The sequence below is a fragment of the Xyrauchen texanus genome, chromosome 23, assembly GCF_025860055.1.
Source record: "Xyrauchen texanus isolate HMW12.3.18 chromosome 23, RBS_HiC_50CHRs, whole genome shotgun sequence".
In the NCBI taxonomy this organism is placed as follows: domain Eukaryota; kingdom Metazoa; phylum Chordata; class Actinopteri; order Cypriniformes; family Catostomidae; genus Xyrauchen; species Xyrauchen texanus.
This window is the reverse complement of record NC_068298.1, coordinates 11393029-11406185: the sequence shown is the minus strand read 5'-3', so window position 1 is coordinate 11406185 and position 13157 is coordinate 11393029. Positions and strand designations below refer to the sequence as shown.

General features: G+C 37.8%; 1 protein-coding gene across 1 annotated transcript; it reads right to left on the bottom strand.

Annotated features, from left to right (window-relative positions):
• Positions 1–2006: 2006 nt before the first annotated feature.
• stc2a (stanniocalcin 2a) lies at positions 2007–12949 on the bottom strand. Its single transcript, XM_052089122.1, has 4 exons — positions 12687–12949; positions 8197–8339; positions 5820–6031; positions 2007–3843 (listed from the first exon to the last, which is right to left on the bottom strand). The coding sequence occupies exons 1-4, from the start codon at positions 12823–12825 to the stop codon at positions 3477–3479; spliced, it is 861 nt and encodes a 286-aa protein (XP_051945082.1). The 5' UTR covers positions 12826–12949; the 3' UTR covers positions 2007–3476.
• Between the last annotated feature and the right edge of the window lie 208 nt (positions 12950–13157).

Sequence of the window (13157 nt, the reverse complement as noted above, 5' to 3'; positions counted from 1 at the left end):
ATGACCTACTACATCAGGCAAGATCCTGAAGTGTGCATCCACAGGACACATTATTATCCCACAGGAGCTGAGAACAAAGGCAGAGAACTGAGTTGGATATATACTACAAAAGTTGTACCTTGTGATTTAAACTGTTCTTGTTTTAACAAAACCAGAGTCAATTATTTTCGCAATTGCTGCTATGTCATATATTCAGGTCACGGGACATTGCTCACGTTCCCATGTGACGTATTTTCAGGAATTTATACTCATCTGCATACCTAAAGAACATACTTCTTTAATGGCCAGTACATTTAGTACATACTCTGAAAGCAGTGCTGGGTAGTAACAGATTAAATGTAATCTGGATTACATAATCAGATTACAAACATTGAATACTTGTGATTGGATTACATTACATTATATTTATATACAGATTATAGTAAAATTTGTATGGATTACTTTCTTGATTACATCAACCAAATTCAATAGTGCATAATGTACTATTTATACATTTACATTTTATAAAGGCATATTGAAAATATTATTTAACATCTACTGTGTGTTTACAGTATAGCTACGGGAATTGAAAGACTGCATTTAAAGTGCTTAATACAATATACACACAAAGCATTTGGTTTCTGTTTTAAATTTAGTTTCTAAATTAATGCACAAATAAATGTCAAACTGTTTGTATTTGTACCCTGCATTGAAAATAATGTACTTCAAACGCATGTACTGGTCACATTCAACTTTGTGCTTTCGCACCATGCAAATGTACATTATAGGCCCATGCATGTTTTACGGTAAGGCCACACCTTCTCCTAAATAATTATTACAAACTTTACATATCTGCATCATATACAGACATTCTCTCATAACTAATTTCAAATATGGATAATAAAATGTTCCTATTCTTAATCCCTGCTCCTAATTTCCTAAGTAACATTTGTTTTAAAAGAAAATAAAAAATACAAGCATGTTCTCGTTTTCTATTTTGAGAAACATTGTACCAACTCCTTTTTTACTCAGCAACTGACAAATAACAAGTTTCAGTTTTGATTTGATGTTTACTAATGTTTAATGAAAGTAGTGTTAATTGTTACTTAATACATTTCCATCAAATTATGTAGTGTGTAATCCAAAAGTAATCAGATTTGATTATCTAAAACGTGCAATCTAAAAGATTACACAAGATTACAATTTGATTTGTGTAGATTGTAATCAGTAACAATTTCTGAAGTAATCTACCCAGCACTGTGTGACAGTACACAAATTTGAAAGCAACTTTAGAATGTAATGTGAAATGCATTTAGCCACTTTGTAAGACTAATATTATTAATTTATAGTATTTAGTAACACTCAATAACTGAAAAAGTGGTGCAATTGGGAAGATCTCCATTACAGAGCTGTTCAGGTTGTAGTCCAACCTGGAAGAGAATTTGCATTTCCGAGCCATGGGTTCCCTCAGGATTTTCCAATGGGGTTTTATAATGGCAGTTTTGCATTTGAGTAAAATAATGTCTGTGGTAACCATTGCTTGAAGATACTTGGACATTTTGTTCTAAAACTATGACACAGTGATACCTCAAATGTGCATTTTGAAGCTGCCATGTTTTAGCAACATCGAAAGGGTGTAATTTATGTTGTAGAACAAAACGTCCTAACTCTAATCCAAAGTATCAACAAGTAATAATTACCACAGACCTATTCATTACTCATAAATTGAAAAACCCCATTTTATATACCCATAGGAAATTCCAGAGGGAACCCATAGCGAATTAGCCTTTTGGGGTTGCCTACAAATTGATGTCACTACTGAACAGCTCTATTGTCTTACATTTATACATTTCATATAAATTGGGTAATAAAATCATATTTACTGAAAATAAAATCTAGGTTCTAACATTTCTTATGAATAGCCTGTCATAACAAAGACATAGTGGAAAAATTATTCAAAATGACACATCCGAGTAAGAAATTAACTTTAGTATTTATTTATTAAAACAATTGGAACACATGCTATCTGTACGGAGATGGAATCCATTACTCCATTAAAATAGTTTTACACACATTTCCTTCCATTATTGTGACAATTCCTAAATATATTTTCAAGGGTTTAACCCAAAGCTGATCACATTTTGCCCACATACTGAAATACCTGAGTGACTTAAAATGATATGATTGGTCAATGAATCTACTGTGATCTTTCGGCTTATGAATAGCAGAACTATACAGGTCATTGCCTTTTTCTCAAACCAACAGTCAGCTCCAACCATTGCATTAATTAACCAATCATGTGGCAAGCACCCCAAAAATCATCCCTAGCTATAGTAAACATAACCATTTCAATATTATTGTCAGTAAAACCCTGAGCTTCTTGTGTAGACTCACCCCCGGTTCCTGGATCTAAGGCCAGTCGGCTAGGGCCCCAGATTCTAGCTCTTCTCAGTGGCTCTGGGATAAAACGGCTATTTTTTTTTTAGCTTGGAAGCACCAGTGGCTGTCTGTGGACTTGTGAGCTAAAGTTGTTCCTGTGTTAAACTAATCTGTTTGGGTGAAGCCCAACAATGTGCAGCATACACATTAAACTTAAGTGATATTATCAGGGCACTATATCATACTGGGACATATGACAGTTTATGGATATATTTCAACATGTATTTAAGCACAGATCTGAATACAATGCCTTATGTAACTACACATAGATTCCCTGGTGGCAGCTGGTTTGTTTATCTGCTCCGGTTCTTTAGTCTATTGTGGGGAAAAACCTCTACATTATATTCTCAAGGCACAATAAGCTTGTAACTGGACATTCTTTTTATACATAACTACTTTTTCTCTTCTAATAAGCACAAACCTTCATATGTGCTAGACCTAGACTTAAATCCTGAACAGCTTGTATCTAATAAAGTATTTCAAATAAAAATCACACACACATTTCCGACTTTGAAACCAATGAGTAAGCAAACAAACATATCTTACATATCTACAGTGAGATGCATAATTGGTGCAATAATGTGACTAATACAACAGCAAGCATTCTTGGAACTATATTCCATATAGTATATCAGTACTGAATATGGAGGCTATATTTAGACATGTTTATATAAATATAGATAAACACAGATTTATATGTACATGTTTTATATTCAAACACTGCATATTGCATAAAATAAATAACAGAAGTGATTGAATCTTGAGGAGGATATGATTTGAGAAATAGAGATGCTGTATTAAAACTAAAAATAAGCACTGGTGTACTATTAAATCTACAAACGTAATGATCTGTCATATAATCTGGTGTATCAAAAAAAGATACACCACATATACCCTGCAAAATGTACAGTCTTGTAGTGCTGGAATGACTGTTAAAGGTGTGTAGAGATGTGAGGAGTGGATGGGTTGAACTTGGAGGTCTGCTCTCATCATGCTCAGTCTGTTAATTTGGGGATCGGGGTAATGGTGACATGGTCAAGAAAGATGATCCTGTTATTTCACCTCCGAATGTCAGTGATCTTAGAGTCTTCCTGCTCGCCAACATTGGAATCTAAACTGGCAAGTTGGGGACCTTGGCTCCGACTTCTCGTGTGGGAACTGAACCCACCCCTGCCAGGTTTGTCCTTGTCTCCTTGTCGAGTGCCTTTGGGGTGGTCTCCCTCTGAATGAGAGGAAGCCGCAGGACGTCGTTCAAGTCCGCCTGCAGACCCTGATGCTGGAGCCGTGGTTATCAATGAACAGATACTCAGACTGTCGCACAGAGCACCCCAGTTCTGCTCACACTGCAAACGTACGCTTCGAGTGATGGCTTCCTTCACCTCCTCTCCACAGCTCAGCAGGATGTTCACCAGCTCTACATACGGCCTAAGTAAATGGGATGAGAGCAGTCAGTTGTGGTAGATGTTGGGAACCGAGAACAGATTATTTTTCAGAACTGGTTACATTTTAAATAATTAAAAAATACCAGAACCGAATGTTTTTCGTGACTTATGGTTCTGTAAAGGTTTCTTGAATGTGCAACATTGTGCTAACATACTACCACTCAGCGGCAGCACTACACTGCTACTGAATCTACAGCACAACGTAAACAGCACAACCACTGTAGTCTGCTTACTAAACGAACAAATCTAATGAGTCATTAATTTGAATCTACACGGCAAAACATTTAACACTTCCTACCAAACAAATTACTTTTATCAGCCAGTTCTTTTTAGTCAATCCAAAACTTACTAAAACCACAAGTCATTCATTTAGAAATTAAATGAATGACTTGTGGTTTTAGAGTAATTACATGATGGTTATCTGTCTATATGACAATGTGTGGTTAAACACACATTTCATGAATCTGTTCTGTTAAAAATATGAAATGATCGTTTGGTGACAGTCTTTTGAGGGCAGTACATTTTATAAGAACTGCATTTCTTATTTCCAAATGATGGAAATCATTAACGGAGTTGAGGAACCGGAATCATTAATTTCTTCACAATTCCTGTCCCTAGTACTGGTGCGTAGAGCCCAATGATTTGGGCGATGCAGAAAACATGGATGAATTAATAAAAAGGCGTCATAATTTATTGTAAATGTCAGTTCTCTGCTTGTCATATTCAATGACCGTTTTAAAAGTGGTGCAACCACTTTTCACCAAATATGGAATGCCCAATTCTCACTACTTAGTAGGTCCTTGTGGTGGCATGGTTACTCACCTCAATCCGGGTGGAAGAGGACAAGTCTCAGTTGCCTCCACTTCTGAGACCGCCATTTCACGCATCTTATCACGTGGCTTGTTGTGCATGACACCGCGGAGACACTGCATGGAGGCTCATGCTACTCTCCGTGATCACAATTTACCAAGCTCCCCATTAAGAGCGAGAACCACTAATCACGACCATGAGGAGGTTACCCCATGTGACACTACCCTCCCTAGCAACCGGGCCAATTTGGTTGCTTAGGATACCTGGCTGGAGTCATTAAGCACACCGTGGATTCGGATTAGCTACTCCAGAGGTGGTTGTCAGCGTCAAAACTCGATGAGCTACACGGGGCCCCTCAATGACCGTTTTTGAATGGAGAGTAATGTTTGTGTCAGGGGGAGAATGATAGCAACGGGTCTACATTCTCTAATCATTTTAGTGAAAAAAACTCAAACTTGCTAAATCAGAGCAGAGGCGTTTCTATAAATGAGTAAAGCAACTGTAAGTTCTGTTATATTTCCATTTGATTAAAGACAGATTTCATGAGGGCCTATGTATGTGGTGTGCTAAAGCAGGGACCTCTGCTGCTCTACTTAAAAGCTCTGACTTTCTTCAGTCTTTAATTTCGTTCCCTGTTGTCCTGTTTCACTGGCCAAAAAGCACCTATTGCTAACATGTGCTGCATCATAGGCCTGTGCTGTGCCAAATTAAAAGAGAGGTGCAAGCAAATGCAATGAAAGCTTATGTCACTCTACTGTGGCGGTGTGGACACACCAACCTTTCATGAGACTGTACAAAGACATGTTTAATAGCTGCCCTTAACGGCCATCAGTCCACACCTGAACTTTATTTAATCCCTGTGGCTGGATAAATAAATGCCACCAAACATTAACATTGTGTGTTTGCGGGAAATTTACGTACCTCCAAATGTACTTTCGAATGGAAAAGTAAATAAACTGCTCGGAAAAAATGCAGCTAACCGGAAAAAAACAATGGGATCACTTGAATTTCCACTTGATGTTACCAATTTGCATGTATTTAAAAAGCAACTCAGACTCTGTTTATTTAGTCCCCTGACTTGCAAAACATCTAACAATGCTGAAGTACACAAGCTGGAAACATATAGCATTTAAAGTAGTATGTGCCTACCCTTTAGGAAATAAGTCTTGGAAGTGTATCATCTCCACCATGACATTGACGTTGTCTTTAGCAGCTGAGCAGAGGTTGTGTTTCATGTAGCATTCCCGTTGAAGCTGGAAGACCATCTCCTTTATGGTCAGGCATTTTCGGCTGATGCAGCTGAACTTGTGCCTTAAACCATGCGCCATGCACCTGAGTGCATCCTTGATGAAGGACTTGCCCTGCAAGCATTTAAGACAGAGTCTTGTTAGATCTGCAGCCATAAACCCTTAGCAAAAAGTTTTTCTGCACTGTTAAAGGGATAGTTCACCCAAATTTATTTGATTTTTAAAAGAATATTTCAGCTCTTTTGGTCCTCACAATGCAAGTGAATGGTGACCAGAACTTAAATGGTTAAATCCATATCTTCTGAAGCAATATAATAGGTGTGGGTGAGAAAAAAAGATCAATATTTGAGTCCTTTTTTACTGTAAATCTACACTTTCACTACCACATTCTGGTGTGAAAGTGACTTTCATATTTAGCCACTTAATGGTCGGGGCTGGTCAAAGGTCGAGATTGATAGTACAAAAGGACTTAAATATTGATCTGTTTCTCACTCACACCTATCACATTACTTCAGAAAAAATGGATTTAAGCACTAGAGTAATATGGATTACTTTTATGTCTCCTTTATGTAATTTTTGGACCTTCTGAGTCCTGACAGAGCTGAGATATTCTTCTAAAAATTGTAATTTGTATTCTGCAGAAGAAAGAAAGTCATACACATTTGGGATGGGATAAGGGTGAGTAAATGGTGGAAATATTCATTTTTGGGTGAAATATCCCTTCAAGATAACATGAACTAGCAAAGGGCTGCATTTCCCACAAGCATCGCAAGTTTAAGTTGATCATAGAGACCATTGACGCAACATAAGTCATACAGTATGTGTTTTTTTAATAGTTAAAAGTAATTGTTTTGGCAGTGCCCAAATTAAATATGCCAATTATGGAGCAGGTTGGAGGTCAATGTCATCAAACGTCATTGTTTTCTCCATTTCTTATGACCAATGATGTGCTGCCATTGAGAGTTTATCAATAATTCGACGAGAGAGTACAAATTTTAGTCTATTCAAAGTAATCCTATGGCTTCAAAAGACTTTGAATATAGTGCACATGTTTTTCACAGTGGTTTAGTGGTGCTTTTGCCCTTTTTGGTGCTTGACAGCCGAAGTCAGTATTCACTTTCATTGAGCCCGATCTTATGAAAACTATGCGACTGTGACAAAATTTGTACAAAATGAAATTACATGATTCATTACACGTATCATTGCAGTTCGAGGTGAAATGTCCACTTAGGGGGAACTAAAAGCAAGTTAAATATTCTCCCAAAAAAGATCATGTTTTTAAGGTTATTGCACTATGAACAAAACCTACCTCCCTAGCCTTAACCTTACAGATAGTGTCATACAAATCAAATTTAAGACGAAAGAGCATTAACCTTCTTTAACCATATTGTTTTCTAGTTTTAAATAATAAAAAAAAGACTTTCCTACCCTATATCCTACATCTAAACAAACTGATAGTGTCATGACAGTAAATGTGAGATGAAAACGCAATAGCTGAAGCAACTACGTAATTTCATGCCGCTTCTGTAAAACTTTCGGCTCATCGAGTGTTGTTGAACCCAGTTCTTCCACATTTAAAGTCCAACACTATATCATTTGTGCCACCATGCCACTTAGTTACATTTTAAACAGCTTGTAAATGTACTGTAGTTGGTTATGTATTGCAAGCGTTAAATGTGTCATCTTTGAAATCATGCTTATTAGTAAAAGTGTTTGGCTGTAATAGTATTGTGTGGGGAAAAGAGCAAAAAAATAAGTGTTTATGAAGTGTTAATCTGTAGTTTCACTTGGGATTTGAGTGAAAGTGAGTAAAACTCATTGTTGCACCTCTAGTGTTTATTTCACAAGAAAACGGCTGGGATACATAGAACGAGGCACATAAAATGATTTTATTTTTACCAAAAATGATGTTATAGTAACATGATTCTAATTTCATTATATGACACAAAATCTGTGAGATGATTGTTTTCCTTTTGTGTTCTGCATAAGAAATAAAGTCATACAGGTCTGGAATGACATGCGTAAATAACAGAATTTTCATTTTTTGGCAGAACTAACCCCTTAAGGGAACCTCTCTGACTCTGCAGAGATCCACATCTTGAGACTGCATTACAAGCTTTAAACCCTCTTCTACAAATCCACCTGCACCTCGTGAAACAGGAGCTGCATAGGAGGCAGTGCCAGCTGGCTTAGCAGGCTGAAGGGTCATCCTCAGGCTGCATCAAAGGGACATGAACCCCGTGGGAGACTGGGGCAACCATGTGTGGTGCAGTGCTTACCTGCGAGTCGAACTTGCCAGCATTGTGCAGGAAGGTCATGCAAATCTCCTGCAAGCCCCGGATTTCACAGGAGTTGTTCTCAAAACACTCGAACACGCCACAGCCCACATCTCCCGCACTCACAAGACAGTGCTGGATCTCAACTGTAACCACAGATAGAGAAAGAAAGAGAATGCACATCATTTTGGAGTGCAATGGTTCCAAACAGACCCCATTTGGAGTGCAAACAGACCCCATTTAGAACTTGGTTTTGGATATCCTTTCCAAATCAGAATAGGCCAATTCTGCAGCAGGCCTATTCTCACATATGATTCCTGCTGTTGAAGCATGCAAAGGAAATTAAGTTGGTTTAGAAATCTACTGATGCAACCTTTTACATCATGCACACGTGAATGCCAAATCCTATTTTCAGCTTTTTTTTTCTCCTGAAGAACTGTATTTAGGGGACAGATTTAGCAGAGAGAGCACTGTGGTAATTAAGGTATGCTATTAAAGTCCATCAAACTGGGAGGTATCTTGGAGTGACTGCCTTAGATGTAGAAAAAGCAAGGTTAACTGTACTTTATGTAGGGCAGAAAGAAATTGCTTTTACCTTGCTGCTTAGAAGTGAGTTTTTAACGGATAACAAGTGCCATAGAGCTGAAAGAGTTGAAAACATGAGTATGAGTGAGTGTCATTCTCCCACAAATACAAATGTATCTGCAAATTCAACTGTAACTTTATGCTTCTAGGTATAAAGGGTTCCATTGTAGGCCATTTTCATTTTAAATGAAGAGATATGTGAATGCAACTTTCAAGTGTATCATCTTTTAATTGCAACCCATATTTATCAGTTGTACTTATACATAAGGCATTTCAAGTATTAATGAAAACTAATTTGCTAAACTGCAGAGGAGCATTTCTCTATTTAGTTTCACTAGTTAGGAGAGTGCATATGAGAACTATGACTGAAATTAGATACATTATATAAATTAATGATATCCACTTCAGGACTCATCACAAAAGAGTTTGACATGTATCTTTTAGTCATGTCCTATACCAGGACAAAGGTGAGATAAAGGTTGCCTGCTTGTCCAAGGACAGTCCAGATTTTAACTGTATTAATAAAACATTTGAGTTGCAACCAGTAAATGAAAATATTTTGTGTAGGGACATTTATTTTAAAAGGGCCAAAGCATCTCAAATGTGGTGGAAATAGTAAGTCCCATTTTTAGGTGTCTTTAACTACTTTGTACAAACATTAAAATGCATACAATACAATGTATTTATTGTGTCACTACATGCTGTTCTGCAAAAATTCACAAGATTCACATTTACTGCTACTGAGGTTGGAGGCAGGGGTTAGGGTTTAGGGTAAGGATTGGGGTAGGTTTAGGGGTAAGGTTAACAGTCTAACTACAGATGAAATTAATTCGCCCCTCATCTACTGTTGTTCAAATCAGATAAGTGGGTTGCTCTAAAGGAACACAGGAATTTTAAAGTGCCACAGAGACAAAGCGCTTACAGTTTTCAAGAAAATGAACCTCTGGATGACAGACTTATATTTGTCTCTGCATATTAAGCTGGTATAGAATAAATTATTTTAACTGAAAAAGTTACATACTTCAGCTTTAAAGACACCTAATATATAAGTGGGTCCAAAATATCTTCCGGCATTTATTCGAATGAGTGGCGAATGGTTAATAAAATGTACTGTGACATTTAAACTCCATTATATCAGCAAACGGCTAGTGAAAAATTAAACAGCTCTCTGAGCTATTGCATTACAAATGACACCATTTTAAAACATATCTTATTTCTAGGGTCATGCGATGGCTACTTCAGTTTTACATCAGTCAGTGGAATTATAAGGACTTTGCTGATCAAACTTAAATGCAACCTACTTGTTGGTCCATCTCTACATGACATTCTGTGTGCCAAAAGTTGCGAATTTAGTTAAAGGGTTAGTTCACCCAACAATGAAAATCCTCTCGTGATTTACTTACCTTTAAGCCATTTCAGATGTGTATGACTTTCCTCCTTCAGCAGAACCGAAGTGAAGATTTTATAAGCAGATTTCAGCTCAGTTTGTCCATACAATGTATGTAAATGGGTGCCGTTAGGCTGCTGGCTGTTTGACGGTCCAAAAGGCATATTTAGGCAGCATAAAATGAATCCACATGGCTCCAGTCGATCAGTTTTTCTGAAGCAAATCAATAAGTTTGTGTAAAAAAAATTAATTGATAATTAAAACTTTATTAACTTTAAATCGCTTCCTGGCAGCAGTCGATGCATCAGTGACGTAAGCGCAATAGCATGTTCATGCGAGAAGTCAGAAGCATGCGCTTTGTACACAACAGAGGAATGAACGTCACGCGAGAGTTAGTTAATTTCAAGCACAAATACAGTGCTGGGTGGAAGCAAAGATCAATTTGCGACAAAGACATCGATTGATCGACTGGAGTCATGTGGATTAATTTTATGCTGCAAAAATATGCTTTTGGACCGTAAAGCAGCCAGCAGCCTAATGGCACCCATTTACATGCATTGTATGGACAAACTGAGCTGAAATCTGCTTATAAAAATCTTCACTTAGGTTCTGCTGAAGAAGGAAAGTCATACACATCTTGGATGGTTTAAATGTAAGTAAATCATGAGAGAATTTTCATTTTTGGGTGAACTAAACCTTTAATGCGAAAAACAATAATAATGCACAAACCATGTGCGAATAAAGCTGCGTTTTATGTTCAAAAGAACAAAATCATAATTTCCAGAGAAATTTTAGCCACTGTGACTCTTTTATTAATAAAGTACTCACGATTTAGAACACACAGACAAAACACTCTAAAGAAATTTGTCTCATGTCTGGGTCACACAGTTTTGTGAGCACTGTGTGTGTGCGCTCCTCCTTCCTTATGTCCTTACCTTGCAGATCTTTAAGATATTTTTCGGAAGTGTTAGTTCAAGTTTGTATTCGACTTATTTGCTCAACAAACTCAAGGCTGTGGATTTTCTGTACACTGTTTTTCAGGATGACCAGTGCAACATTTCAGATGCAATGATTGGTCCACTGGTTAGTCCAATTATAATCGAGTTATTCAGTCAAATAACTTTTTTTTTATGTGCACCTTGTATTCCTAATACATTTATCAGGGGTTTATTCTGTAAATGTGTTTCCATCATAGTTTATGCGCATTTGTTCCTATCAAATAAAAACTGTATCCACCTCAAGTGAGCGCATAAGTTTACACATAAAATAAGAGGATGGAAACCCAGCTTGAAACACATCACCAACAGGAAAAGGCAATGCTAAACTGATGAGAATACTTTAATTTCAAACAAAAATTCCAGTTCATAAAGTATTCTTAAGGATTCTAACTCCAATTGTATTTCTAAAAATACAATTTCATATAATATTACTAAACATTCCAATTCAGAATATTCCTAAAGATTCTAATAAAGAAACTCAGTGGAGGCGCTAAGGTAAAGTGAGCTGCTGCCTGCAGTGCTTGTGTTGGCATTTGTTGGATCGTGTATGGAATTACACAGTGGTGTGACCCACTGAGCCATGCAACTATACAAACCCACTCTCACCCGTCAATTGTGAAGGGTAACATAACAAAGCTTAACAGCATAAATCAAAATGATGGATACACTGCCATATTATTATTGAGATCTTATAAGTAATGTAAGTGAATAACCTTGCTCTTGTGTCGTGATACCTCTAGTGCAACATGTAGAGCCATTGCATCACTCAAAAAAAATCTATATTACATGCTTAACTTGCTTGTCACAATGTTTCCGCTCAAAAGATGCATATGGATGCTCTGTATATTGAACATGCAAACACTTTGCTGGGGAGAAATGTCCACTTAACTGTAGTATACTCGCGGAGGACGTCGTATTTAAACTGAAATTCACTCTGCGCTCGCAAATAAGATGTACACACACGTACGCACACACGAACCTGAAATGCCACCGTAAAGGCTACATAACCTATATTTGCCTACCTTATGCCATGCTATTAATAGTTTACGAAGATATTGAATTTCTCTCCATGTGTTCCGTTTTTACCTGATATTGTCTTTCTTCGTAATCGAAAAACGTAGCGAGCGCATAACACGATGTGAATTGGCAAGTTTTGCACTGAAATAGCTTGCGGAGCGCGCGGACAGGTCTGATATGCGTAGCACGTGCCACTCCACACACATACACACAAGACTCAGTTCGGGCTTCACAAGGCGTCTTATTGGGGCAGTTCACACAAAACGCGTTTTTTAATTATTACATGAGATGGACAGACGTCTTTGACCGCTGTGCCACGTTTCGCTACTTTTTTAAGCCTCTAATTGAAAAGAACTTCAACTTTTAAAAACGCGCCTCGAGACACCTGCGTTTTGATCGATTCCTTGCGCTGCGCCCGGCAAGAACGCAAAAAGCGCAATAACGCGTTGTATTTGAACGGCCCCTAATCAGTGTGAAAACCGCGTTCTGCACGTCCATTTTCTTACCTGTATTCTGCAAGGAGAGACGTCCTTTTTGATTCGCCGGTTTCTCGGGGTGACTCTCGTGAACGTCAACATTTTCCGTTCCAACCACTTCCCCCATGACCGAGACAAGCAGCAAAGCTAGTACAAATTTGATCAACATTTTTAGACTTGATGTAACAGTCAGTTGTCTCGATAAATAATAAATAGTAATCTGTCAGCCCGGGATCTGATGTTGTTTCTGATCGAGGTGATTCTCTCTGAAAGAGTGAGAATGGCAACGGGAGGGATGCTGGATATATTTCCTAGAGTCCGGGTGTCAATTTGGATGAAGGAGTTAAGCAGGTGTTGTTAGTCGTGTTTCCCGACCAATCAGAGACGCAGACCACCACGTCCAATTTTAGGGGTGTGTCTGGCGAAAGTTGTCCCTACTTGCCATAAACTAAGCTTGAAAAATGTGTTGGTGTGGGTGGGTATTTACTCTATAAGTGCGTG